The sequence below is a fragment of the Micromys minutus genome, assembly GCF_963924665.1.
Source record: "Micromys minutus genome assembly, chromosome: 1".
NCBI classification, from domain to species: domain Eukaryota; kingdom Metazoa; phylum Chordata; class Mammalia; order Rodentia; family Muridae; genus Micromys; species Micromys minutus.
In genome coordinates this window covers 170577790-170603194 of record NC_137969.1, presented here as the reverse complement: position 1 = coordinate 170603194, position 25405 = coordinate 170577790, and the positions used below count along the sequence as shown (strand labels likewise).

The 25405-nt window shown below is 47.8% G+C and overlaps 1 protein-coding gene across 2 annotated transcripts in view; it reads right to left on the bottom strand.

Moving 5' to 3' along the window:
- ASAP2 (ArfGAP with SH3 domain, ankyrin repeat and PH domain 2) overlaps positions 1–25405 on the bottom strand; it is a 156162-nt gene that overhangs the window by 15867 nt on the left and 114890 nt on the right. For both annotated transcript variants that reach the window (XM_080938356.1, XM_080938357.1), the window contains exons 13-21: positions 21806–21854; positions 21548–21714; positions 19251–19384; positions 12708–12802; positions 7692–7881; positions 5267–5352; positions 3003–3118; positions 1582–1649; positions 236–349 (exon numbers count right to left, since the gene is read on the bottom strand). In XM_080938356.1, the coding sequence (XP_080794482.1) occupies positions 236–349; positions 1582–1649; positions 3003–3118; positions 5267–5352; positions 7692–7881; positions 12708–12802; positions 19251–19384; positions 21548–21714; positions 21806–21854 (1019 nt within the window). The remainder of the gene's footprint in view (positions 1–235; positions 350–1581; positions 1650–3002; positions 3119–5266; positions 5353–7691; positions 7882–12707; positions 12803–19250; positions 19385–21547; positions 21715–21805; positions 21855–25405) is intronic.

Genomic DNA, 25405 nt, shown 5'->3' with positions numbered 1-25405 from the left:
GAGCCTTGTGCTCATTCCAAGGCCGTGTGAGAACAGCCGTCAGACCCTCTTGAGGCTCTAAAGTCTCCATTCAGTAAAAGGAGTTGGAGCTAGTGAACCCCAAAGGCTGTGGAGTGGTTCCCACTCAGCTGGAGCTGGGAGAGACACAGGAAGAAGCCTGGAACCCACCCAGACCAATGAAGTCACAAGACAGCAGGTAGGCCCCGCCTCCGCAGCTGCGCAGTGTGGCACAGACCTGTAGCTTCTCGTCCACATCGTCGTCGCTCTCATCCAGGTCCTCGTGCAGCAGCCGCCATTCGTACTCGACGTGAACGTGGGAGTTGAACCGCCCTGACAAGGCCTGAGTGAGCTAGGGAGGAGGATGGGCAGTTAGTGCTGCCACCCCTGTTTTCAACCCCAGGAGAGACCCTCAGGGGAGTCCAGACCAAGAACGGACAGGCCAGGGAGCAGGGTCTTGGAAGTACTCACAAGGAGATTCCACTCTGATCCAGGACAGCCCATCTAAATACCTGGGTCTCTATGGAGGTCCCTGTACCTGATTCACAGGATAACCCAGACCCTCAAATCTCCCTGTCAGTGACTTTCGGTAAAACGTGCAGGGTGCCGCACAGGCGAGGGATTTGGGGACCTAAAAGGGAGCCGGTGCGCGGGTATTAGCACTGCATGGGGGTCCACTGGACCTCAGAAGGAACGTGCTTGCTGCTAAATCAGCCTTCCCATGTTAATTAAGAGAACCGAGCCCTGCAGAAAACGATACCCTTTCCTTAAGTTCTGTCAGGGAAGGTAGCTGGCTAATCCCCCAGCGTACAGGACGTACGCCAATGTATCATCTGTGCTCGATGTTAATTTTACGTGAGGGCCAGACAGTTGCTGTGTGACTGTGGGTAAGTCGCTTGACTTTCCAGTACCTATTTCCTCATCTATAAAACGGGAACTAAAGATTGAACAATGTGATGGGTAAGGTCTGAGATGAGCAGCCGTTACCCCCTAGTTGTGTAGGATTAAGAGTTCTGTATACACACTTACTGTGTGTACCTGTTTGAAAACTTCAACAGTTCTTACGATAACCTTGCAAAGGAGTGTAACAACAGTCACAAATGAGGCACCAGCCTAGGGGTGCATTCCCCAAGTGGCAATGAGGTACAGCCCATTGCAGACTGAGGACTGATGACCCTTCCACCATGGACAGCACATCTTCCAGAACAGAAGAAAAACACGCTGACCTGTGTGCTCTGGGTTTAAGGATAAAGGTAGGAACCGCAGATGGAGACGGTGGGAAAAGAAGAGCTAGGTGCTCGTGAGTACCAGATAATGTGGAGGCCCTGCCTTTACTCTAGCTACCTAAGAAGCCAAGGACTACCACCATGTTCAATAATCACGTGCTGAGTTACAAGTGTGACAGAAAGAGAGTAGCCACCTGCCCAGCAAAGATTTCCCAGAGTGCTCCTCCAGGCCAGCCAATACCTAGTATGCCCCAGGATGTGTGCTCTGTGTGCCCCTGTTGCTGTCCAGGGTGACCGGCTCTACTCCATCTCCCCACTCCATTATACCCCGGGCCATCTACTCATGGTGGATGCTCACCAGTTCCTCACAGTGTTCATGCTTGAGCCGCTTAGCGATGTCCAACGGGGTCTCTCCCGATTCATTGGCTGAAAGTCAAGGTGGGAAAACAAAGCAAAACTTGGCCTTATGGTTTGCATATAAAACATCCCTAGAGAGTCTGATACCGGAGGCGTGACTTGCCAGCTGATGGTGGTATTGAGAGGTAAATGGGTCCTGAATTGCCTCTATGGGCTCATGTGTCTGGATGGTTGACCCATAGGAAGGAATGGCACTGTTAGGAGGTGTGGCCTTGTTGGAGGAAGTGTGTCATGGTGGGGGCGGGCTTTGAGGTCTCTTACGCTTAAACTATGCCTAGTGTGACACACTGTCTCCTGCTTCCTGTGGATCAAGATGTAGAACTCTCAGCTCCTTCCCTAGCACCATGTCTGCCTGAATGCCACCAGGCTTCCACCATGACAATAATGGACTAAACCTCTGAACCTGTAAGAAGCTCCAATTAAATGCTCTCCTTTATAAGAGTTGCTGTGGTCATGTTGTCTCTTCACAGCAATGAAATCCTAACTAAAACATACACACCTCATTAAACTAAGCAGGATTCGTATAGTCAGGTTAACCTGGGCAGGGACGGCTGTTACTTAGTTGTACAGGATACAGCAGAGTAAAAAAGCTATGATTTTAAGAGAAAGGATTGAGCTACCCAAGAAATGTCAAGGCAAACAACCATCATCCTAAGTTAGAGTTATCAACAGAGCAAGAATGTGCACATTTAGTGCCCCGCCCCCATACTAGAAGATAATGAACTTTGTAGTCCAGACATCTGAACTGGTCCTTTCTTCCCAGTGAGTCTCTGCCAACAATGTTTGTCTGTTGCCTTTCTTTCTCCTCCTCCTCTTCCTCCTTCAATTTCAGACAGGGCATCACTAAATAGTTCTGGTTTGCTGGAACTCACTGGAGAGACTGAGCAGGCTTCAAACCACAGTGATTCCCTGCCTCTGGCTTGATTAGTTCTTATAAGTCTGGCTTTTGAGCAGGATGTGTCTTTCCAACCGAGCCTGGATGGCTCAGGTTAAACTGCCTTGGGGAGGAGGACCCACAACTGAGGGGAAACAAAGGCCAGGCAGGATTAGGATCTGCTGCAGGCACTCAAAGGCCTTGTCTGATCTTGGGATCAACTGTGAGCCAAAATCTCCACACAGCTGATCTAGATTCACCCAGCTGCAGTGCCTGGCCTCATCCTTCCTGAAGCCTGCAGGATAGGCCAAAGGCTAAGACAGACAGGAGGAGGAGGCTTTTGATACCCAGAACAAGCCACTCTGCAGGGAGAAGGGAGAAGCCCCGCTTCTAGTGTGAGAAATGCTCCGAACAACAGAAGTGTAGAGCTTGGGAAAGGGGACAGAGGCCAGCAGGAGCCAGGAGCACCAGCACACCCTGTGGCTTACCTATCTCAATGGAGGCCTTTCCCCGAAGGAGGAGCTTGAGACACTCAGCGTTGTCGGTCAGGCAGCAATAGTGCAGGGCCGTGCTGCCTTTGCCTGTCTGCTTATCCAGGTTCCCACTGCTCAGAACACGAATGGAAGAGAGAGAAATCAGAGTCCTAAGTCAGAGGACTGAGAACTGCAGACTGTGGAAGGACATGTGAGTTAGCAGCAAACCATTTACCTAACTTATCCCCACAGTGAGTGGGCACCAGACTAGCTAGCATGAAGGCAGTCAGGGAGCAGCCCCACTGAGAGAATGCAAGGAAGACAGAGAAGACCAATGGTGGCTGTATTATTGCCGAGTTTGGGTTAGGAGCAGTGATTTGTAACCCTTTAGTGGTTAAAATACCCTTTCACGGGGATCACCTGACACTATCAGAAACACACATATATTTACAGTTCGTAACAGTAGCAAAATTACAGTTATTAAGTAGCAACAAAAATCATTTATGGTTGAGGGTCACCACATCGTGAGGAACTGTATTAAAGGGTCACAGCACTAGGAAGGCTAGAGAAGACACCCTGGAGCAATCTTAGTAGCTCTGTAATCTCTTGCCCTGCGTTACCAAGAGCCCCAGGTTACCATTTTCTATACAACCGGCCCTGTCTGTCACCCTGGGGAAACAAGCAAACTTTTCATTTTCTCTTTTAAATTATTTTATTTTATATGTATAGATATATTCATGTGTATGTCTGGGTATTGTATATATGCCTGGTACCAACGGAAACCAGAAGAAGGCATTGTATTCCCTAGGACTAGAGGAATAGCTAGTTATGAGCCACCATGTTGGTAAGAGAACTCAAGTCAGGACCTATGGAAGAGCACCCAGTGCTCTTAACAGCTGAGCCATCTCCCCAGCCCCCTTCATTTGTTTCCACCAAGGAAGGGAATGCTACTGTTCAGTTTGGTGTCCCAAGGTTCCTGCAAGCCTGCTGGTCCTAGAACAGCCTCCTGAAAGAAGGTAAAGGGAACACTCCATATGTTTTCCTACCGTAAACCAAGACTAGATTATCCAAGACCAAGGGTGCATGTGTTCCACATATATAATAACAGTCACACCACTGCCAATAAAGGACAGGGGCTTTGTATCCATAGGCAGACAAATGGGAATAGAAGTGCCCTTGGTTTGGTACCCACTGCTTCCAGTGGAAGAAATGGCTGCCTCCATGTAAAAAGAGCCACTTTCTTTTTACACTTCTTTTCCTTGCTTGTGTAGTGCAGAGGATGGAAGTCGGAGTCCACGCGCATGAAGCAAGCGCTTACCACTGAGCACCCCAAACCACTTCCTAACCAGATGCATCCTCTATCATATCTGCCTTCTGTCTTAGGAGAAGACAATCAGGCTCCTGCCCTGGGAGAGTTTGTGTGGATACAAATCGGCTACTCCTCAAATGTCTACGGAATCAGCATCTTCCCGTCAGGCCCTGGGCTGGGCTCAGAGGAGAGCGTCTAATCAACTCAACCCTGAGTTCTGTAAACCTGGGCTTTACAAGGAACTGCAGGTCTTAGGGATGTCATTCTGCAAGTCTCTCCTACTTTCCAGGTGTTTCTTCCCTCCGTTTCCCGGGAATGAGAGGGAAGGGCAGAGGCCACAAATACAAACCATCCATCCCCTGCAGCGGTCACACGAGAACTTCCTCTGCTCCAACACAGCCAACCCCAGCCATGATCAGGCTCTTAGCATGTGGCTTGCTGTCACCAGACAGGTGTGCAAATGGATGCAGCACCCAGTGCACAACTCAGAAGGCTGCTTCTAGTCAATAATTACAAATGGCCTTTCACCCCACAGGGAACAGCCGTCACAGAGTTCTGATTTAAATTCCTGGCTTAGGACAGATGCATCTCTATCCCCTCACATCTCTGTGCTCTTGAGATGCTGTATAGGGACTGATATGGGAAAGACCCACCCACAGGACAAACCAGAGAAATGCTCATGTCACAGATCATGGCTCTGACATCCAAGGCTGGAAACTGAGCAGCCACAGTTCCCTGGAGTCTCTCCTAGACGCTAGATCTTACAGGTATCATGAAGGCCTTCTATTCTCATACTCTGGGGTTTTTCTAGGAAATTCCTATATTTCATATTTAAGTCTGAGATATGAGCATCTTGGCAACACAGCCCAAGTTGTGGAAACAGTATCTGTTCCCCTCCTTGGAAGCCCAAGAGAACCGGAATGACGGTCTCTGATTTTTTTTTTTTTTTTTTTTTTTTTGAGACACCCACCTGTTCTGGACTAGGAAGTCTACAATGTGAAGGGAAGTCCGGTCCACAGATCTGACTGCAAGATGGAGGGCTGTCTCATCTGGCTCCTGAAATTCAAACCAGGACATTTGGAATTCCAGTGGCATCTTTCAACCCCTGGACTACCAAGGTGAAATAGCATGTGTCCCTTCCAAAAGCCTTTCCACCCTTCCCCCCAAAATATTTATCCATGATAACGAGTGCTCACTTTTGAATCTCCACAGCAAAAGGCATAAATGGTGGTTTGAATGAGAGTGGCCTCCATGGGCTCATATGTTTGAATACTTGGTACCCAGTTAGTGGAGGCATGAGAAGGCGTGGCTTTAGTGGAGGAGGTGTGTTACTGGGTGTGGGCTTTGAGGTTTAAGAAGATTTTTGACATTCCCATTCCAGTCTGCCTGCCTGCCTGTCTGCCGGTCTGTCTAGCTCTGCCTTAAGGATGAGTCTGAAGATGTGAGCTCTCAGCCACTCCCCAGCACCAGGCCTGCCTACCTGCTGCCATGCTCCCTGCTATGATGGTCATGAGCTCTGTCCCACCAAAACCATAACCCTCAAATAAACTCGTTCTTCTACAAGGAGTCCTGGCTTATCACAGAGATAGAAAAGTAACAGAGACATCATAACTTCCCTATCCCTCTCTACTCACAGGAAGTGAGAAATGCCAGGGCTTTCAAGTCTAAGCCATTTCAGTCGTGTCCCCCCATCCCTACATCACCACCGGGTGGGTGGGTCAAAAAGCAGAGGGAAAGTAAACAGTCAAAGTGCAGAAGGCATGAACAGGGCCGTGGCCTCGTTCTTCACTGGTCCTGCCTGCTCAGTCCTCTGGTGGTAGTGGGTCCATGCTGCTCTAGACATGGGGCTGGAGCTTTCTTCTGAGAGAATAGAAATGGCACCGGCTAATACTTAGGAATAGCCTGTGTCACCAGAAGAAATTGGTGTCACCTTACGATGTTCCCACTCAAGGGATCTAGCGTAGCTTAGAATTCTGGATGCAAACATGATACCCTACCTAGCATCTCACCATGTATGATGATGAACCCCATCCTAAGACCAGGAGGTTCTTTGGATCTAGACTATGTGCCCACAGGACTCAATCAGGAAGGCCAGGAGACTAGAGAGCCCCTTAGGTACCAACAGTATAACCCAGACATGATCCCAAGAGCAACAGCTGGAGACCAGAGAAGGCGTTTTACCCATCCCCTTGGGAGGACACTCAGAGTGTGAACTACAAAATGGTCCTTGCCACAGCACTCCTCAGCGTGGCCTTAGAGAGGCTCTGGGACTACCTTCCCACACGAATGAGAGGCTAAACCTGTTTATGGTAGGGACAATCTTCTTAGGGTTTCAGGCATCCGAGGATGTCTTTCTTCCCTTCCACCTCAGATGGGCTTTCCTTTAAAACCTGGCATTACACTTCTGGCTTAAGACGAAACCAATGGGGCTAAGAGACAGCTCAGCAGTTAAAAGACTTGCTGCTCTTATAGGGACTCATGTTTGGTTCCTAGCATCCATACTGGGAGGCTTGCCACCACCTGTAACTCCAGCTCTAAAGGATCTGACACCCTCTTGTGGCCTCTGAGGATGCCCACATGCATGTGGTGCATATATATATACTCAAGTGCATACACACAAAATTAAATTAATCTTAAAAAAAAAAAAAAAAAAGAACAAACCAAGATACAAAGGTTCAGTTTGAAAGGAATTAGTCTAGGTGTAATGGTATACAAGAATAATCTTAGTACCCAGGAAGCTGAGGCAGGAGGATTGCTAGCAAAGTGAGACTCTTTCAAAAAAAGGGGGGATGAGGTGGGTGGGGAATGAATGGGTACTGTTGTATAACAGTGGTTGTAGTTAATCATGTATTTAAATCATACATCCAGAATTGCTGAGTAGATTCGAAATGTGTCCATGATAAAAGCTCAGTACATGAGATGACCTGTCATTCCGCAGTGTGAATATATATCAAAATGCTGTGCTGTACATCACAGTAACATTGCATATGAACGGGTTGGGCGTCCTGGATGCAGGTCACAAACACAAAACGCAGCACAACCCTAAACTTTCTGACAAGCGGAAAATTCCACACCTGAGCTCAGATGACGGCTAACAGATAAAATGGAGGCACAATGACGAAACTACAAAATCACGTCTATGTTTACGGTCTAACGGCAACAGCAGCCAGCTGTGTCCCATCTAAGCTCTCACCACGTGTCAAGTATTTCCACAACTAAAAAACACCCCAAATTAAAACACTCGTGGTTCAAGCAGTTATGACAACGTTCATTTAACCCACTCATTTATTTAAGTGAATGAAAAGAAAATGCACCCCTCTTCCTCCCCGGCAGTGACACGGAGAATAACTCGCCACACACCTCCCGCATCTCCCATCCTTTGCAGCCCCTCTTACATGCCCATTGGCCAGTGGGATTTTCTCTGTCAGGTCCACACCATCAGCATAAGCTTGGAGTAACCCAAAAATGTCTCTGGTCTTGACGGCCTCGCAAAGGCTGTGGAGCTTCGCCGCCGTGTCTGCATGCTTTTTCCGTGCGTATCTCCTCTCCATGTACTTGGCCGTGATGTAGTCTTTCCTTGCGATCCTGAAACCAGACACAACTGATGGGTCAAACGCTGAGGGTCTCTGTCCATCCATCCATCAGCCACAACCCTGGCCTGGCCTCTTGGGGCCCTGTGGGTGCCTTCCTTAAGCAGAGACATGTCTGGCTCCCAGTATCAGAAGTACCAAAGCTCACCCAGTTTTAAGGACAGAAGCCAGATGTGTGGCTTTTTTACATTCTCTCAGCTGCAGACCCCACACCAAACCCATGTATGTGCCTGGCTTGCTCACATCCCTCTACCCACATGCTCAGATCTTTCTCTGCTGTCATCCGAATTCCTCCTGCAGGTCCCCAGCCTCTCTTCAGACAGGCTGACCATCTGACCTGCTCTCTGTTCCAGCTCTCCCTAGCACTTTGTCTGCCTTCCGATTTACCTGATAGCCATATCTCTACCCTGTTGTTTGTAGTCTTCATGGGTGTCTTAAAAGGTGCACACTCATCAGTGTGGCGAGGAATCAGAATAAATTAAGTGACAAAGATGTCAAACCCTCAAACGGCAGGGGCAGACATTGGGGTGGAGGAGTGAGGGGTTGAGGTCTATTTAGCGTTTTGACACACAATACTGACATTCTCTCCTTCTAGGGAAAAATGGATGGGGACAGCTCCCTATCATCCCACCGGTGCCTGCAGATTGCATTTCTCTCAGCCAGGGCCTGCAACATGGGCGCTGTAAGATGCAGACCGCCATACTCCTAGAAGCTGCCATCAAGAGGCGAGTGATTAACCAAGCCAATCTCCAGGAGGACAGGGACCAGAGAGGGAACTGCCCAGGCCCACACTTGACCAATCTGAATTCTAACTGCTCTAACTAGGATTTGTTCCCACGGGTTCTCTGCCCGTCGCCCCAGCTACCCTGCCTGCAGTGGCAGTTGAAGACTCCTAAACCTGCCTGAGCTCTCTGGGAGCAGAACACACAGAGGTGAAGCTGGTTTAACAGGGGGGGAGGGGCTGGAGACAGTCGGTCAACCCAGAACGGAGGTCCCTGGCTTATCCTCTAGAACATGCCACAGCGTGTGGGCAGGGCACACTCAGTCACTTCAATCAGTCTCCATGCTGTTCACGTGTAGTCCCAGTCTACAGAGTTCCAGGTCTGCTTTGAGACTCAAGCCTTGATGTAGCACATCAATCTGTCCACGGGGTACTAAGCATCGTGGAGACAGTCTGATTCACTGATCCCTACAGTACAGATACGCATGCTGAGGCTGTCAGAGAAAAATGGGTAGCTTCCTGAGCCCATGGGCATAGGCCCTGGCCGGCCCAGTTCAGAGCTGGAGATCTTTTCTGGTGTGGGACTTTTAAGAATTACCAGACCATAGTGAAATAGCCTTCATGAGGAACTTACTCGAAGCCTTAAACTCCATGGGCTCTGGTGACAGGATAGTTGTCAAGTTCGGTGTACTTTCAGTGACTAATGTGGGACACTCTCTGTGACCCCTAATAGACAAGGGTGCGTCGCTCGCCTTGGCTCTTGCTTTTTAAGACCTATTTGTTTTATGTGTATTGGGTGTTTATCCTGCACATACGCATGCCTACTGCCTAAAAGGTGGGACAAAAGCTTTGGCTGCCCTGGAACTAAAAGTCGAGCCCGGGAGCCACTACATGGGTGCTGGGATCTCAACTCAGGTCACCTTCAAGAGCAGTATGCATGCTTAACCATGGGGCCATCTCACCAGCCCTAAGCTTTGTTTTTTTGTTTGTTTTGTTTTGTTTTTATTTAATGAGTCTCACTATATAATCCAGGATGGCCTCAAATTCCCAATACTTCAGCTTCAGTTTCTAAAGTGATGGAATTATTCTGGTTTTTGGTTTTTTTTTTTTTTTTGGGGGGGGGTGGGTTTGTTGCTGTTGTTTTAAATGGGTATTCATCTATCCTAGGCTCTGAGTCCCTTGAAGGTGGCTCTAACCCAAACATGGGCAAATCTCTGTGAGCCACTCTGACTCTGGTTGCTCTGAGATAGACTGAGATAAGACTGGGCCATTTAGTGTGTTTTCCACATTTTTTTTTTTAATGTATAGACTGAGATGTGTGGAGAAAAGCAACGTGACACCACATACTGATCCATCTGGCACTGTTGGGGGTGGGGGCTTCCTGCTGCTTCTTCAGAGACAGTCTGCCTCTATGAGCAGATGCTATCTGGCCTCTGGGTGGCCCAGTCACACATGCTGTCTGCCTCTACTCTCAACTGGGGGTTCACAGGCCATTAGAGGGTGCCTTTGGTTTCCCCCTTCAGCATATGGTTAAAGATGGTGTGTGCTTACTCCAAGCTGCAAGCAGCTCATTCAATCAAATCTAGAAATAAAATGTTCGCTGAATGAGGCAGGCGTGGAGCTGGGGCTATTTATGTGATTTGTTGAGCCATTAAATATTTACGGAACCACCGCAAGCAGCATGCTGTGGGGGCAAATTCAGAGAATGAATGAAATGCAATTTGTAGAACGGTATGTGAAAACCCAAGTATACTGGAAAGTGTGATGGAGTGTTACAAGAAAGGGGCAGCTGCTGGAAGCACAGAGCCATACAATAAATTCTCTTCTTTCATTTGTGTGCGGGGAGCCAGACTATGGGCGTCCCTATGCCACCCATGCTGGCCTTGAACTCATTATGTATCCCAGCTTAACCTAGAACTCACTGTGTAGTCCAGACTAGCTCCAAATGCATAATCCTCCTGCCTCAACCTTGCCATGGCAGGGATTACAGTCATAAGCCACCATGCCTGCTCGTGAAGTTTATGTCGCTTGAAGAATGGCGGTGAGCGGCTTCTCACCACTGTGATGGCCACCTGCCTTCATTTCTGAAGAAACAGAGTGCAAACTTCCTTGTGAGAAGTGTCAAGGTGTGTGTGTGTGTGTGTGTGTGTGTGTGTGTGTGTGTGTGCCTCAGAGCTGACTGAGCCCGGGTGTTGAGAGGTGGTATTCATTTTTAGAATCAATTGCCCCTCAAACAAACAGATGCCCAATTTCATAAGGAATCTTGCTCATTTTTAAAAAAGATTTATTTGTTTTTATGTGTCTGAGTATTTTGTCTGCATATATGTATTTGCACCATAGACATTCCTGATGCCTGCAGAGGCCAGAAGAAGGCATTAGGTCCTCAAACATTGGAGTTCTAAATCGCTGAAGCCATCACATAGGTGCTGGGATCTGATCCCAGGTCTTCTGCAAGAGCAACAAGTGCTCTTAGCAGCTGTACCATCTCTCCAGCCCCTAATCCTGGTTCGTAAATGTATTTTACTATACTCTTTGTTCAATGTTGACTGGTATTGTAGTATTCCAGAAGACAGTGAGACAAACACCAGAGGAAGCCAGCATCAAGCAACAGTTGTCACTTCGCTTGCCATAGTGGACCATGACATTTCCTTCACTAGATAGGGTCCTCCAGTTGTCCAGAAAGGCACTGTGCACCCGTAGGTCACAAAAGAAGCCTAAATCACAAGGGGTCCTCTTTTCTCAAAGGCAGTCAGGGCACTTGCATAGACTGTTGCCAATACCATTCAAGACTGAGTGTAAACCATTTTTCTAAGCTCCCCAGTGCCTCTTTGAGGTGGTCAGCTTGCCTGCCCTTTTTATTATAGAAACTGAGGTTTAGATTCAGATGGCAAAGAACCTGCCCCATCCTGTGGCCTAGAACGTGGGATCCTAATGGCTCTCCGGGTCAGATCTGAAATGAACAACTTCATACAAGGAAGACAATGCTTTATAACCATGATATTCAGTCTCAGGCAAACCCTACGCCACAAATGCTTGCTTACTACAGGATGCATACATAAACTGACATAACCTAAGACCTGTACTGGCTGGTCTATGACACTCGATGCCCAAGAAGAGAGTCAACAGCTGATAAGTCTCCTTCCTGCTTGCCCTCCAGAATGTCTCCATGCCCACAGTGAATCAGAGTACAAGATAATACAGGTCCTGCATGTCTGCTCCCTCAGTTTCCCAAAGAGGACAGTTGCAAAAATTTAAGTGTTCTGTTTTACACAAGCTCTGTACACTACCACTACCTGTAAAACTGATCTTAAAGACCCTGTCCCTTGTCACTCAGTGTCCTTTAGGGCAACCCAAACTACTAACTCAACTTTGGCCTAGCCCAGTGAAATGTGGTCTGGCCTACAGACTGCAAAACATTTTTTCTCTTCTAGTTCCTTTTTTTTTCTTTTCTTTTTTTTTGAAAAAAAAAAAAAAGGCATACACGTACATGTTTAAAAAAAAGAAAAGACTCAGGAATGAGGTGTGAGGGGCAGGATGCGCTTCCCTGTCTACCTCCTCAAGCCCAATGTGGTTAAAGAAAACTTTGATAGAGCTGACAAGGAATCCCTGATGTATACTCTCCAGCAATGGGCCAGTTGGAATCCCAGTGAAGTACAACATCTACTCAGACACAGTTTGTAGCAACGGTAAAACACACGTAGAGGTTTTCTGGGGGGAGACAACAGGTTGCACATCTGGAAGGACACTGGTCCAAAGAATGTGCATGGCTGCCTGTCTGTGAGGGCCGGGCATAATTCACCATGCTAGCAAAGTGAACAGAGAGGAAGAACAGTGCCAAGGGGGCCCGGGGTCCATAGCAGCGGCGAGCCAGCCTCACAGTAATGCCTTCTCCCATGCAGTGTGGTTGCTAATAACCCTATTGTCTTCTGTATCCAACTCCTAACAAAACCAGCCATGCCTCGTTTCTGTTTAGACACATAGAAATGACTAAAGATGAAAACAACCGTTTTAGGTGGCAGGAAGCAACAACACCCCCAGACCTGTTCCCCTGCTTACAGGGCTCAGGCAAAGGGCAAGAGAACAGCCAGCCTGATACTCACATGTCACTGCCTGGGTTGGGCTTGACTGGGTCCTCAGACGGTAGGCAACACTCCATGATTTCATTAAAGCCTGCATTCCCAATATTCTTGGCAAGCTGCAAAAACAGAAGTCTATTTCAGAGCACTCAATTATTAATATCCTCCACTGCTGTCCATTATTCACAATCTGATGATTTATTTAATGGCCACTAAGAAATAGCGTGATAAAGTGGTTTGCTTTTAATGAAAAAGCACAGGACGCAAAGCCCCACTGTATCAGCACGGCATGATGACCTGCCGAGGACCCTGTGGAAAATGGACGACAGTCACCACAGACCTGGAGGAGCAGGAATTCGACCCATGGTGATCTACATTCTCACCTGCTTTCCCTGCAGACATTTTTTTCACCCATAGCCTTCTTTGCACCAGCTTGTGAGTGATGTTGCAGAGATACCCATGACCAGGAGTTGGCTCTGGATGCAGGGGGTTGCTGGTGAGATGGTCCTGACTCTTGTCTGCTTTGAGGTGGGGTTGCATAGGCCAGGGAGGAATCCCTTCCCCTCCCATTTTCCCTTACCACCAATGGCAGGAGGGAGAGTTGGTCCTGATGGGGTCATGAGAGCAGGAGACTGTTCCCTGTCCCTCACCTGCTACAGAACTCAAGAGAATGGGCTCTGCACTTCTGGGCAGCAGAGTAGAGCTGGCCCTGGGCATGGTTCGTGCAGTGAGCTCAGGAGAGTCAGCCCTGTCTCTCGTCATCTGGGCAGTATCAAAGACCAGGCTGAGACACACTTCTCCCCACACACCATCCTTCACCACCTAGGTAGGAGAGCTGGCCCCAGTGTCATGGCAGTGTTGAGAGTGGGACAATTAACCATGTCCCCCACGGGCTACAGCCCTCAGGGGAGTGAGCACTGCACCTAGCCTCGTGGGACAGGTTTGGGGGGTTTGCTGGTGATCCGGCCCATGGGTGTGAGAGCTAGAGCTGGCAGGCTGAACAGCTCGGATACCTCTCAGGCCCAGAATCAGGGCTTTGACTTGGCCCACCCCAATATCTACCCCATCGATGAACTGCTGGAGTGCTGGAGGAGCCCGTCCTACAAACCCAAAACTACAGGCTCTCCATGGCACAGGGTACCTGAGAGAAGTCCCAGTGCTCTTCAGCACTGAGCCAGCTCTCCAGCACCCATTTTAAATAACTTGGACTTGCAGCTGGTTGGATTTGTAGACTGTAAACCCACTGACGAGGAGGGCCAACAATATCACTTCAGGCAGTGAAGCTGAAGCCTTAATTCTTCATGCTGCCTCAAAAACACACATTGAGCCCTTCATGTAACTAAGCTCCTTAGCTGTTTTGGGCATTGGGCACGAACCGCATACTATTCTTTACTGGATCAGTCCAACAACAGAGACAAACTGATAAACAAACAAAGTTAAAAAGAAAGAGGAGAGGAGAAGAGGGAAGAGGAGGGAGGAGGAGGAAGATGAGGGGAGGAGGAGGAAGAGAGAAGGAGGAAAGGGGGAGTAGGGAGTTGGGAGGATAGCATCGTGGGCCAGGGACACGGCACAGTGAGTGAAAGCATTTGAATTTCGAACTGACAACCTGACACTGATCCCTGGAACCCATCAAAGCTGGAGGTGCTGGAGGTGTCATCTCAGCACTCCTATGGCAAGATGGGAGGGGCAGACATTAGAATTACCCAGAAGACCACGCGCCGCCTGGGCTAGAATATACAGATTGACAGAAACAAGAACGACCCTTGTTTCTCAAGGATGGAAGATAAAGACTCCTGAAAGTTGCCCTGCAATCTCCACATGCACACCGTGGCGCACACACGCTTATATACAAACAGTAAAACATGAAAAGATAAATTTAAAGTGTCACAGTGTTGGGGGTGTGGCAACAGACGCTCCTACTCACCCCTGCAAGACCCCAAGTCCAGGCATGCTCATGGCCAAGAAGATTCTGTGAAAATCACACGTATGCCCAGAACAGGGAAATGGAGCCTTTATAAACTTTAGCAGCTGCATAAAGCCACAAGGCCCGAGGTTTTATCTAGACACTAGTTTTAGAGTTTGGGACTGGCCGGTGCAAACTTCCTGTTTGCTATCAACTTTTCCTGCCTCTCTGTCCTCACTTGAGGACAGAAACCAGAAGTGGGGGAAGCGAGACTTCTCTTGAGTCTCTCAGGTCCCACTGAGTCACTGAGTCAGTATCCTGAGACCTGCTTCTCCTCTAGGCTTGGTATCCTCAAGCTGCCCAGGGGTGGGACAGTTTCTGCACACAGGCACCACATAGCCATCTGGGCCTCTGACAGCTAGACTGTAGTCTATATCTGTTCTGGTTTGCCTTAACTTGCTCCCTGTTTACCCCCAGCTCTGTTCCAGTAGGAATGGAAGGCCTGAAGGCATGTCATACACTTTGACACACATGTGCATGAGGGTCCAGAAAACACAGTGACTTATTCAGGCAGAATCAAGAAATGCTGGGGTATTAACAAGGGTGGGGTATGAATATCTAGTGGATGGGATGGGAGTTCACAAGCCTAACATCTGTGTGGACCTTGCCATTTCTCTAATGTGTCTGACAACATACACAGATGCTTGGGAATTTGGTTTTACTTGTAGGTCAAAACAGCTCAGTGCTGTTTGCACACAGCCTGTGGTGTCCAAGGATCTTAAGGAGTTATAACATGTGCATTACACGAACAAGTTTTTTGGATTCTTGAGTTTCACTTAGGCCAGAGAAAAAGGTGCACGCACACACACGCACACACACACACACACACACACTCACACACACACACACCAGCCATGCTAATGCCTGGAGCCTAAACATGATTCATGGATGGCAGCTGACTATAATTTGACTATAACTTCTCAGAGCCATGAGCAACTGCGGTCACTACCCAGAGTGGCTCAGCTGAATGTCAGCGAAATGCCAGTGCTGAGAAGCAGTTCCCAGGGCTTGAGGCTGCGGCTGACCAGCCCTGATGTCTGACAGTGCAGTAGAGAGAGGCCTTAAGAGACAGCTGAGTCAGCTAACCAACTCCCTGGGCTTCCTGACATCCTTCCAATGTGATGGAAGACTTTAAAACTCAATTGCTTTTCCCCCCTTTTATTCTGTTCAGACAGGGTCTTACTCTACAGCCCAGGGTAGCCCCGGGACCACTGGGTAGCACAGGCTAGTGTCAAGTAGCAGCAACCTTCGTTTTTAGCCTTCCAAATTTTGAGATCACAGGTATGAACCACCACATCTCTCTCTAAATTAAGCCTCAAAACACTGAGGTTTTCTTTATTAACTTCCAATTATGATAGTGAAATGGATCACATACCAGAACCCTAGTAGGTAAGATAGTTTTCCAGATGACACCCCCCCCACACACACACACATACCCTCAAAAAAGCTTCTTATAGTGTTCCTCAGTATTAGGGGAAAAATGAATTTCTTTAAAATCTAGGCTTGTCACAGGTTTCTGGAACCAGGTTTACTGAAGCTGGTGGTTCTCACAGTTCCTAATGCTGTGACTTTTTAATACAGCTCCTCATGGTATAGTCACCCCCAACCTTAAAATTATTTTAGTTACTATTTCATGACTGTAATTTTGCTACCATTAGAATCCTAATGTATGTATCTGATACGCAGATGGTCTTAGGCAACTCCTGTGAAAGGGTCATTTGACAACCCCAAAGAGGTCACCACCCACAGGTTGCTCTAAGCCTACTAGAGTATGTAATGCCAAAGGGGTTGGGTGTCAAACTTCCCCAAAAGAACCTAAAAAACCCTCCACCCACTCGTGTTCCACTTCACTGAACGAGAAGTTATTTTAAAAGCAGGAAGTAGAAACAATTACTAACCAGCCACCTACAAAGATGCTGCCCAGGTCCGACCCGTCAACACGGGAAGTATGCTTTGAAACAACAACACATTAAAGTGGAGAAACAACCAGGGCACAGCGTCAGGGAAACTGCAGCCCAGGTGACAACCCACAGGACTGAGCAAAGAGCTCCTCTGGAGAGAAAAACACTGCAGTCATGTTGGAGGACAGGAACATGGCGCCCAAGAGAAAATGGAAGCACACTCAGGCCCTGCTCCTGGGCTGGCTGTGTCTTTCGGGTCATTTCAAAACTCTCGGCTCCCCAACAACAGCAAAGCTGGGAAACCAGACTTGCTCTGCATAAACGAGAGAGCAAAGGGGCAGGGCATGGAATGAGACCAACACGGAGATGCTGGTCCGTCTCAAGGACAGAACACATGCTATGGAACGAGCCCGAGTAACTTGAGAGAAGGAACACAGTCCTGAGGCCCAAACACACGAGACAGCAAATGGGCACAAGACGAATGCCCAGCAGTGCCAGCTGCAGCAACATGGGAGCAAAAATCATCACCTCACACCAATATCAGAAACTTCGAGGTGGATGGGAAAAAAGAAATACATCCACTGTTGGTCTGAATTTATAGAGGTTTCTTTAAAAAGTAAAAATAAAGTAAGATGCAAAGATGGCTTGGCCATTAAGAGCACCCACCATTCTTACAGAAGGCTCAAGTCTTATCCCCAGCATCCACGTTCGGTATCTCAGAACTTCCTGTAACTCCAGCTGGGTGTATCTGACGCCCTCTTCTGAAGCATCTCTCCAGGCCCACTTTTTGAGACATGTTTAAGTAGTCATTGTTGGAGCAGGGCTCTAACTAGCTCTTGAAAGCTGATTACTAGATGTCTAGGGATTCTGAGACAACTGTTAGACTGCTACCGTTAAAAATTATACTATGTAAACGCATGATAAATCATGTCAACAACTATGATATTAAATACTCAAGGCTCATTATCTTGCTGGGCATGTCAGTTGGCAGACACTTGAATTCTAAGCACATAGGGACCTGAAAAAGGAGGAAGGAATTTGAGTTTAGGAACTGCCTGGGCTACAGAGTGAGACCCTGTTCCGAAAAACAAACCAGGACAAATCTCATCATTTCTAAATTTTACTGTATTTCACTATTACCCATGACTGCAGTTGCCTACATGCATCATATTTATATGACAGATCTGTACTGGAACACTGTTACTCAACATCCCTTTCCATCTCCACAGTCAGGAATTCCTAAGAGTAACTTGCAGCCAGCTACCACAGAGGTGTTTACACCAGGGGGATAGGCAGGCTTTCATCGGGGGCTCTTTGCTCCTCACAGTTGGCTGCTGAATATTTGTTGGGCTCTGGAGAGGGACAGATGAGACTCACATACTTCCCACATGGCCAGACAAGCCACCGCAAATGCCAATTTGTGTCCCGGGAGCCTCAAAATTGAGTATGAGCTAAGGCAGATTAAAGGGAGCCTCATTTTTAGTGTGTCACCTGAATGGGTGCAGAACCGGGGGTACATTAATGGGTGTTGTAGGCAAAGCTTTTCCATTGGGATAATACACCATGGATGTTGAGTCAGAGATCGGATGAGCGGACACATACACAGGGCTTCCAAAATAACCCACCATCTCACATCATTTGACATGTCTGCAAGCAGACCAGGGAAGGCTGAAATTGCTGCAGTGTTTGCTGAGATACTGTTTCCTTGAGAATTTAATGTGACCACTTAAAAACTAAGCCGCAGTCAGCTTCCCCAGAGATGCTGTACACCTCAAAAATGTAGGCCAGTGTCTCAGCAGCAGGAACCACGCACATAACCAAAAACAAATCGGGGGACCTGCTGAATCTGCTTCATTTTGAAGCTGTGAGTAACCAAGGACGCTGCAGTCTGAGATGCCAGGAGCTACGTTAGCTATTCCTCACTCTCGGCCTCCAAGATCGAACAAGGAATGCCTTGGAAAGACAGGGAAACATCCCCCAAGATAGTCAGAGGCATCAGGAATACAGACACTGGATTCAGAGTTGTCAGGAAGATTTACTGCCCCGTGGGAGGGACTCTGTGTGAATTGATGTTCTATTATGATTATTGCTCTTGACATTAAAATCAATGGCAATCAATACCCACGTATTCCTTGCTACCCAACACCCCAGTCCTCTCAGGAAAGACTTTTGAGCACAGCTTTCCAAACGGAAACCATGAACGCTGAAGTGTCTCCCAAAGCCCACGCAAGTACACAATGGGCTTGTGACTCAGATGGCCTGCGGTGTCAAGTACCAAAGCTATTTCTCCAAACATGCTTCCATCTTCTGATCCCTCTGTAACGAAGCATCCACGTTACCAGTGACCCAGAAAAGTGAGAGCAAAGCCAGTGTTTCTGAGAGGAACAGTACTGATCAGGAAGACTATGGAGGTTTGAAGCAAGAGATGGGTACAGTTTTGTCAGAAACTGGTTGATGACTTGGGGTCAGTAAACCATTTATTGACCTTGGGCTTTGGGTTCCATGCCTGGTTAATGAAGGGGTGGAGGGGGGCCCAGATATCATTTTGGAGGTTTCAGAAGACTCCTACACAGCCTTAGTGCTCCTTGCCTGTGATCATTTGCACTTTTCTGCACTGAGGAACAATATCATGTAACAAGACACACCCTTGATCACTAGTATCAGGAAGTCAGTAGTTACCAATGAGTTTCTAAATCTAATTACCAGAAGCTCAGACGTTCCCAGTACATCTAAGGTCAGGGACTGCATCCTGGAGTAATGAACCCCCAGCTCCCGGTGGATCCCAGAGCACTCGATGCAAGTCAGGATGCCCAGGTTGGTAGAGAGCCACGTGGGGTCTGTCAAATGAAAGGGGACATCATGAGCTTGCCATCAGAGGACAGTCAGGAGGCAGAAGTCTCTCCCTGTCAGGCTGCTGAAAATGGAGCCTTGAATGCACCCCTGACACAGCTGGCACCCCGGCCATCTAAAATCACACCAAACCCACAAGCAGTGACAAGATGCCCTTCTCTTTCCAACTCCTATCCTTCCAAACCCTAGTGACTGCATGTCACCCGGCCACACTGCAGAACAGAGGAGCAGAACTCTCCAAAGCAGAGCATCAAATGGACAGATAAGATCTCTAGATGCCAACAGTGACAGAACACACACCCCATGCTTGTGCCTTGCTGTGATCAGGTTGTGGTAATAGTCAACTGCGCTGTGAACATCTGAAGTGAGAGGACTTTTACACACTGTCGTCTCACTGAATGCTCAGGGCGTGCTGCTAGCAAGTACAGAGCGCATGGCCGCCCCGCATCCTCCCGAGTTCAAGCTCCACCTTCCCCACATGGCTCGTTCATTTCCTTATTTAAGCACCCTTCCAAGGGCTTAGCGCTAACCTTGCACAGGACTAGAGTGCCATGCCTAGCACCCGTGTGACTATTTAGAACCATCTGTAAGTCCAATTCCAAAGGATCTGATGCCCTAATCTGGCCTCTCTGGGCATTACACGTGTGCAGTATGCACAAACTCACTTAGGCCTACACACTCAACTCTAAAAACAAATCTTTAAAAGCATACTGTGAACTGGGACTTTTGCTCAGAGGTGCAGAGCTTGCTTAGCACACGTAAAGCACTAAATTTAATCCCCAGTACACGTACGTACGCACATACACATGCACACCTGCACACTAATTGTACCCACATTAGTAAATCTTACTAGCACCACGTTCACAGGTATTTCACTTAATCTGTGTGCATCCTGCTCTGGGGAACAGTGCACGTTCAAATAACAGCAGATTTCACACCATCTGTGCTTTCTTAGCATTTTACAGCAATGTATCAGTGTATCGTCTTCCTCCCCCTCCATCCTCCTCCTCCTCCTGTTCTTCCTCTTCTTGGCAGAGTTCTTTTTGGGGGTGGGATTAATGAAGGTGTTGTAAGTAAGCTTCACTGTTTTTATCCTTTTGGGCACTCTACTCCCTGCCTCTGCGCCTACCACAAAGATACTTCTTTTTTTATTGTTATTAATTAATTAGTTAGTTATTTTAAGTATCTATGAGTACATTGTAGGCGTGTTCAGACACACCAGAAGAGGGCATAAGATCCCCATTACAGATGGTTGTGAGCCACCATGTGGTTGCTGGGAATTGAACTCAGGACCTCTGGAAGAGCAGTCGATGTTCTTAACTGCTGAAGCATCTCTCCAGCTTCCACAAAGACATTTCTAATAGATCTAAGACCAAATAGAAACCAGGAACTGAGGAACATAATAGTACCTTTAACTACCCACTCCACTGTGGGGGTGACTGTCACAGAACAGAAAGCGACATTTCTCAGCAAACAAGCATTCAGAAAAGCTACCGTGTAGATCCTGACTCCCTAGCCCTCTCCAATCTTAACTGAAATGTCAATTCCTCCATCTTTAAGGTTCTAGTTGCAAATATCCATAGAGACACTATGTATATTAACACAAACCCTCTGAAAAATTCTATCAAAATGCAAATACAAGATGCGGCAGACAGGTGGGAACCCGTGGCTCATTTCCGTTGTTTGACAGTCTGTAGCTCTTTTCCCGGGTCAGACTGTACCTGAAAGTTACTTTAAACAGTCCTCTAAGTAGGACAGAGAGGCTGATGTAAATCCTAGGCAAAAGTCCCACTGTGTCTTCACAGCCCCTCAGAGCCTGTGAGACTGGTGACCTTCAGCTCACCTCCCTACCCCTGCGTCCTTCCGTTTTCATTGCCCGAAAGACGCTGTGGCTTTAATCTTCTCATCTCCACCAGGTTGTCTTCCCATGGTCCTGCCCTGGGCCCAGCAGGCAGGGACGTCCCACCAATGTGACCCACTGCGCTCTGCACAGTTCATTAAACATTTGTGTAATGGGTTGAGCCCAGACTGAGTTGCACCAATTTCATGTTTGGAATGAGAAATGGAGAAAAAAATCAATGGGTGGATTCCAGGCATCTCTGGAATCTGAATGCCCTAGAGCTGGGGTTGGGGCTAGGTTCCCGGGTCACCTGGTGCCCCACAGTCGCAGCAAACGTCATTGCCCGTCATCCTCTGCACCTCCGAGATGATCTCCTTGGTCAGCTCTTGCACAATGTTATTTTCTCCGGTGTTGTCATCACCCTTAAACGCGTTGTTCAGAGCTTCTTCCTTGCTGTTCTGAAGCACAGACATCCATCTGGGCAAACAGCAGCAGTGCGGAGTGTTAGCGGGGAGGGGGTGAACACGCCCACTCCCACCCTGGTCCCAGCCCCACCCACAGAACTTACATCTGACATTCTTGTTCGTCTTCTGCTTGGAAGTGGTACGTCCTGTCATCTGTATAACAAGGGAGACTTATCACTGTGTGGCTCATTACCTCAGGAATAATATGTGCTCTCTACCAGATTAACGTATAAAGCAATGGGGCTGTACATGTGCATACGTACATTCGTGCATGCGTGCTTGCACCTCTGCCTGCTTGCATGTGTGTGCTGACTTTGTAATGCAAATTTATCAACCTGTCCCATTCTAGTCTAAAAGATGCAGTTTTCCGAAAATTTCTATAATCTCATTACAGAGCCATCCCCCAAAAGGAACTGTTCAAGTTTGATAAGAGCCTTCCCCGTCTTACTGTTTGGGGCAGTGTCTCCCTATGTAGGCCAAGCTAGCTTTGGACTCACAAGAGATTTGCCTGTCTCTGCTTTCTGAGTGATAGGACTAAAGGCACAGATAATTCCCGGGCGAACAAGAGCCTTTTCTGGAAAACATTATCTTAGCTGTGTTCTGGCTTCCTTGGGAAAGAACTAATTCTGTATCAGAAATTCTAGGGCTGGAGAGATGGCTCAATGGTTAAGAGCACTGACTGCTCTTCCAGAGGTCCTGAGTTCAAAACCCAGTAACTACATGGTGGCTCACAATCATCTGTAATAAGATTTGATGCCCTCTTCTGGTGTGTCTGAAGATGGTTACAGTGCACTCATATACATTAAATAAATAAATAAACAAAAAAACAGACCTTAAGGGGGAAAAAGGGAAGTGTCACAGTGTTCATCAGATGCTTGCAGTGTCTTATAAGCATTCTCAAGGGCTGTGTTCCAGGAGGGGTGGATGAGGGGACAGCTTAGTTTCTGTGCTACTCTTGCCAAAAATGCACAGCCTCGATGTAGGAGTTAACACAGGAGAAACCTGACTTGACAGACATTTCACTGGGCAGCAGTGTTCAAAACATACAAAGGTCAGCATGAACAAGGGAAGACAGTAGAAAGTGCACCCCTAGGAGCCATGATTAAATATAATCTAAGTGCAGCATGGGGCCTGGAGGGGATCACAGCACCAGGACAAGGACAGGAGTGGAAAACCGGTGCATTCTGGGTATCATTTCACAGCACCATACTTCTCTAGTAATAAATACTGGCTAAATTGTACAGATATATTTACACTTACAACAAAGGAATACATGCATATGCACATATGCACACACATACATAGGCACACATACATGCATACATGAACAAACACATACACACATAAATAAATGCTCTTAACAATATAATGAGTAGACAGGGAGTATTTTTCTTTCCCTGTCTTAGAAAGACTCTTGATGAGCTGTCTGGTTGGGGCCAACTATCAAGAGGGGTCAAGTGTAGACACAAGTGAAGTTCAGAGCAGAGGTTTTGTTGCTTTAAAATCTTAACACCAGGGGGAGTCAGGCAACACTTGTCTATGCCCCATCAGTCACGGAAGAGAGGAACAGAGGCAAAGAGAACTATTTCAAGTTAGACAAACACTGGACTGCACCAGACTGAAGTGAGAAACGAGGCATGACCACGTTTTCCTCCCGGGCACCTCACAGTCCCGTCCAGCCTCCTAGGAAGAGAGCCAGAGGGGCCGGTCCACAGTTCAAGCTGGGAACTTGCCAAATGGACCTCAGAGTTCTCAGGAAGCTGTGACTGGAGGGCATGTCAGTGTTCTGGGCACACACTGAGCTACTTGACAGCCAGGTTGGGTGTGGCTATGTTGACTGCTGACTAATTTTGCCAGTAATCTGACTGGGCACTGGAGAAACGGGAGGACATTCTGCACAGAGTGTCCAAATAAGAATGCCCTCTCTGCAGGCTCTCTGGAAATCCACCTAAAACAGGGCAGTACTCAGGAGCTTCTGCCACAAGAGAAGCATTTGGAGCTGTAGAAAGGCATGCCACCAAGGCCCTCTGAGCTCCATCCTGCCTGGGAGACTGGCCAAGTTATCTCATAATTTTAACCACCACTGTCCTTCTAGGATGCCTGTGTGGCTCAAAGACAATGGTTCAAGAGTCAGTCTGAGGGCACAAGACTGGACGAGGTCCCAAAAGGACTAGCTTTACTGCAGACTGATTCCCCTAGAGGAGCATGTTCCCTCTTGATCTGAATGGAAGCCCCTGTTTGGGAGTGGGAGATCACAGTGGGGGAGGGCCTTGCAGGAAGTAGCTCAAGGCAGCACGGTGACTCCTAGGGTGCAGCTAGACTCACTGACCTGATGTCTCCTGGTTCATCTTTGATTCTCCAGTAACTCAACTATGTTAATTAAGCTCAAGGATGGCATTCGCTCCAGAGGAAAGAATAGGGCACTAAAGGAACCAGGTCCACGAAGCCTTCTCGCCATCTCAGGACAACAGCCACATAAGAGCTTTCTCTAGCCAGTGCATTTCACCGATAACTTCAGGTTTCCCTACAAGAAGCCCTAGCAGCTCTGCAGAAAGCGTTCCTACCAGACGTTCCCAGAGGAATCATCTTTGAGAATCTCACTTTGAGTTGAAAAGTGGGTAGGACTGGAATTAATTTTGCCCCTCGACAACCAAGCAGAAGTGGGTAAGACAGGTTTTCAGCATAACGAGGGTTCCACATGGCCAAAACAGCAAGCGGTGGCTGTAGCCAAGAGCCATGGAGCACCTCAAGCTGCCACAAAGTCAACAGTGGGGTGGTGGTGAATCCGCGTGACTGCCCTCGGGCACAACCAGACTCACACATAGTCATTTCATCCTCAGGATGCAACGATTCACACCTCGCAGGCGTCTGTGTGCCTTTCCTATGTGCACGCCGCCTTGATGAGCTGAGAACACGCAGGAGAAAGGCTCTGGGGTGACTGCTTCTGCAGCTGTGGTGCTTGCTGAGAACCCACTAGCCATTCTGAAGGACGGCTGAGGAGGTGCTGCACCTACCTCAGCATGGTGCCTGAAGCTTAGTCAGGCTCAGAGAGCTTCCAAGTACTGTTCCCAGGGGAACTTACACCCAGGGCAACATCTTTTTAAAAAAGAATGAGTATGTGTGTATAAAGATTTATTATTTATTTATTTATTTAATGTATATGAGCACACAGTCTTCAGACACACCTGAAGAGGGCGGCGGATTCCCTTACGGATGGTTATGAGGCACCATGTGGTTGCTGGGAATTGAACTCAGGACCTCTGGAAGAGCAGCCAGTGCTCTTAACCACTGAGCCATCTCTCCAGCCCCAGGGTAACATCATTTTAACATGCTACTTTACTAATTTATTTTTAAAAAAAAACAAAAAAAAGAAAGGTTGAAAATCTCCAGCCACCAGCAGACACCTAATGGCACCATCACATTTTCTCCCTCTAACTCAAGCTTTGGTTACAGTCTAGAGGCAGGTGACCTGGCAGTGGTCACATTTTAAAATACAGTCAAGCCTTAGCATTGTACATTGTAGATGTGATTCTGAGAGTAAGGTTCGCTACACATGGAACCTACCAGACTGAGAAGACAAGGAGCTACACAATCTCTCAATCTCTCTCTCTCTTGTTCCTTTAACCCACTGAGCAATCTCCCTAGCCCTGCATAAATGGCCAACAGTCCCCAGACGTCTCCCCTGTCACCTGGCTCAGCCCTGC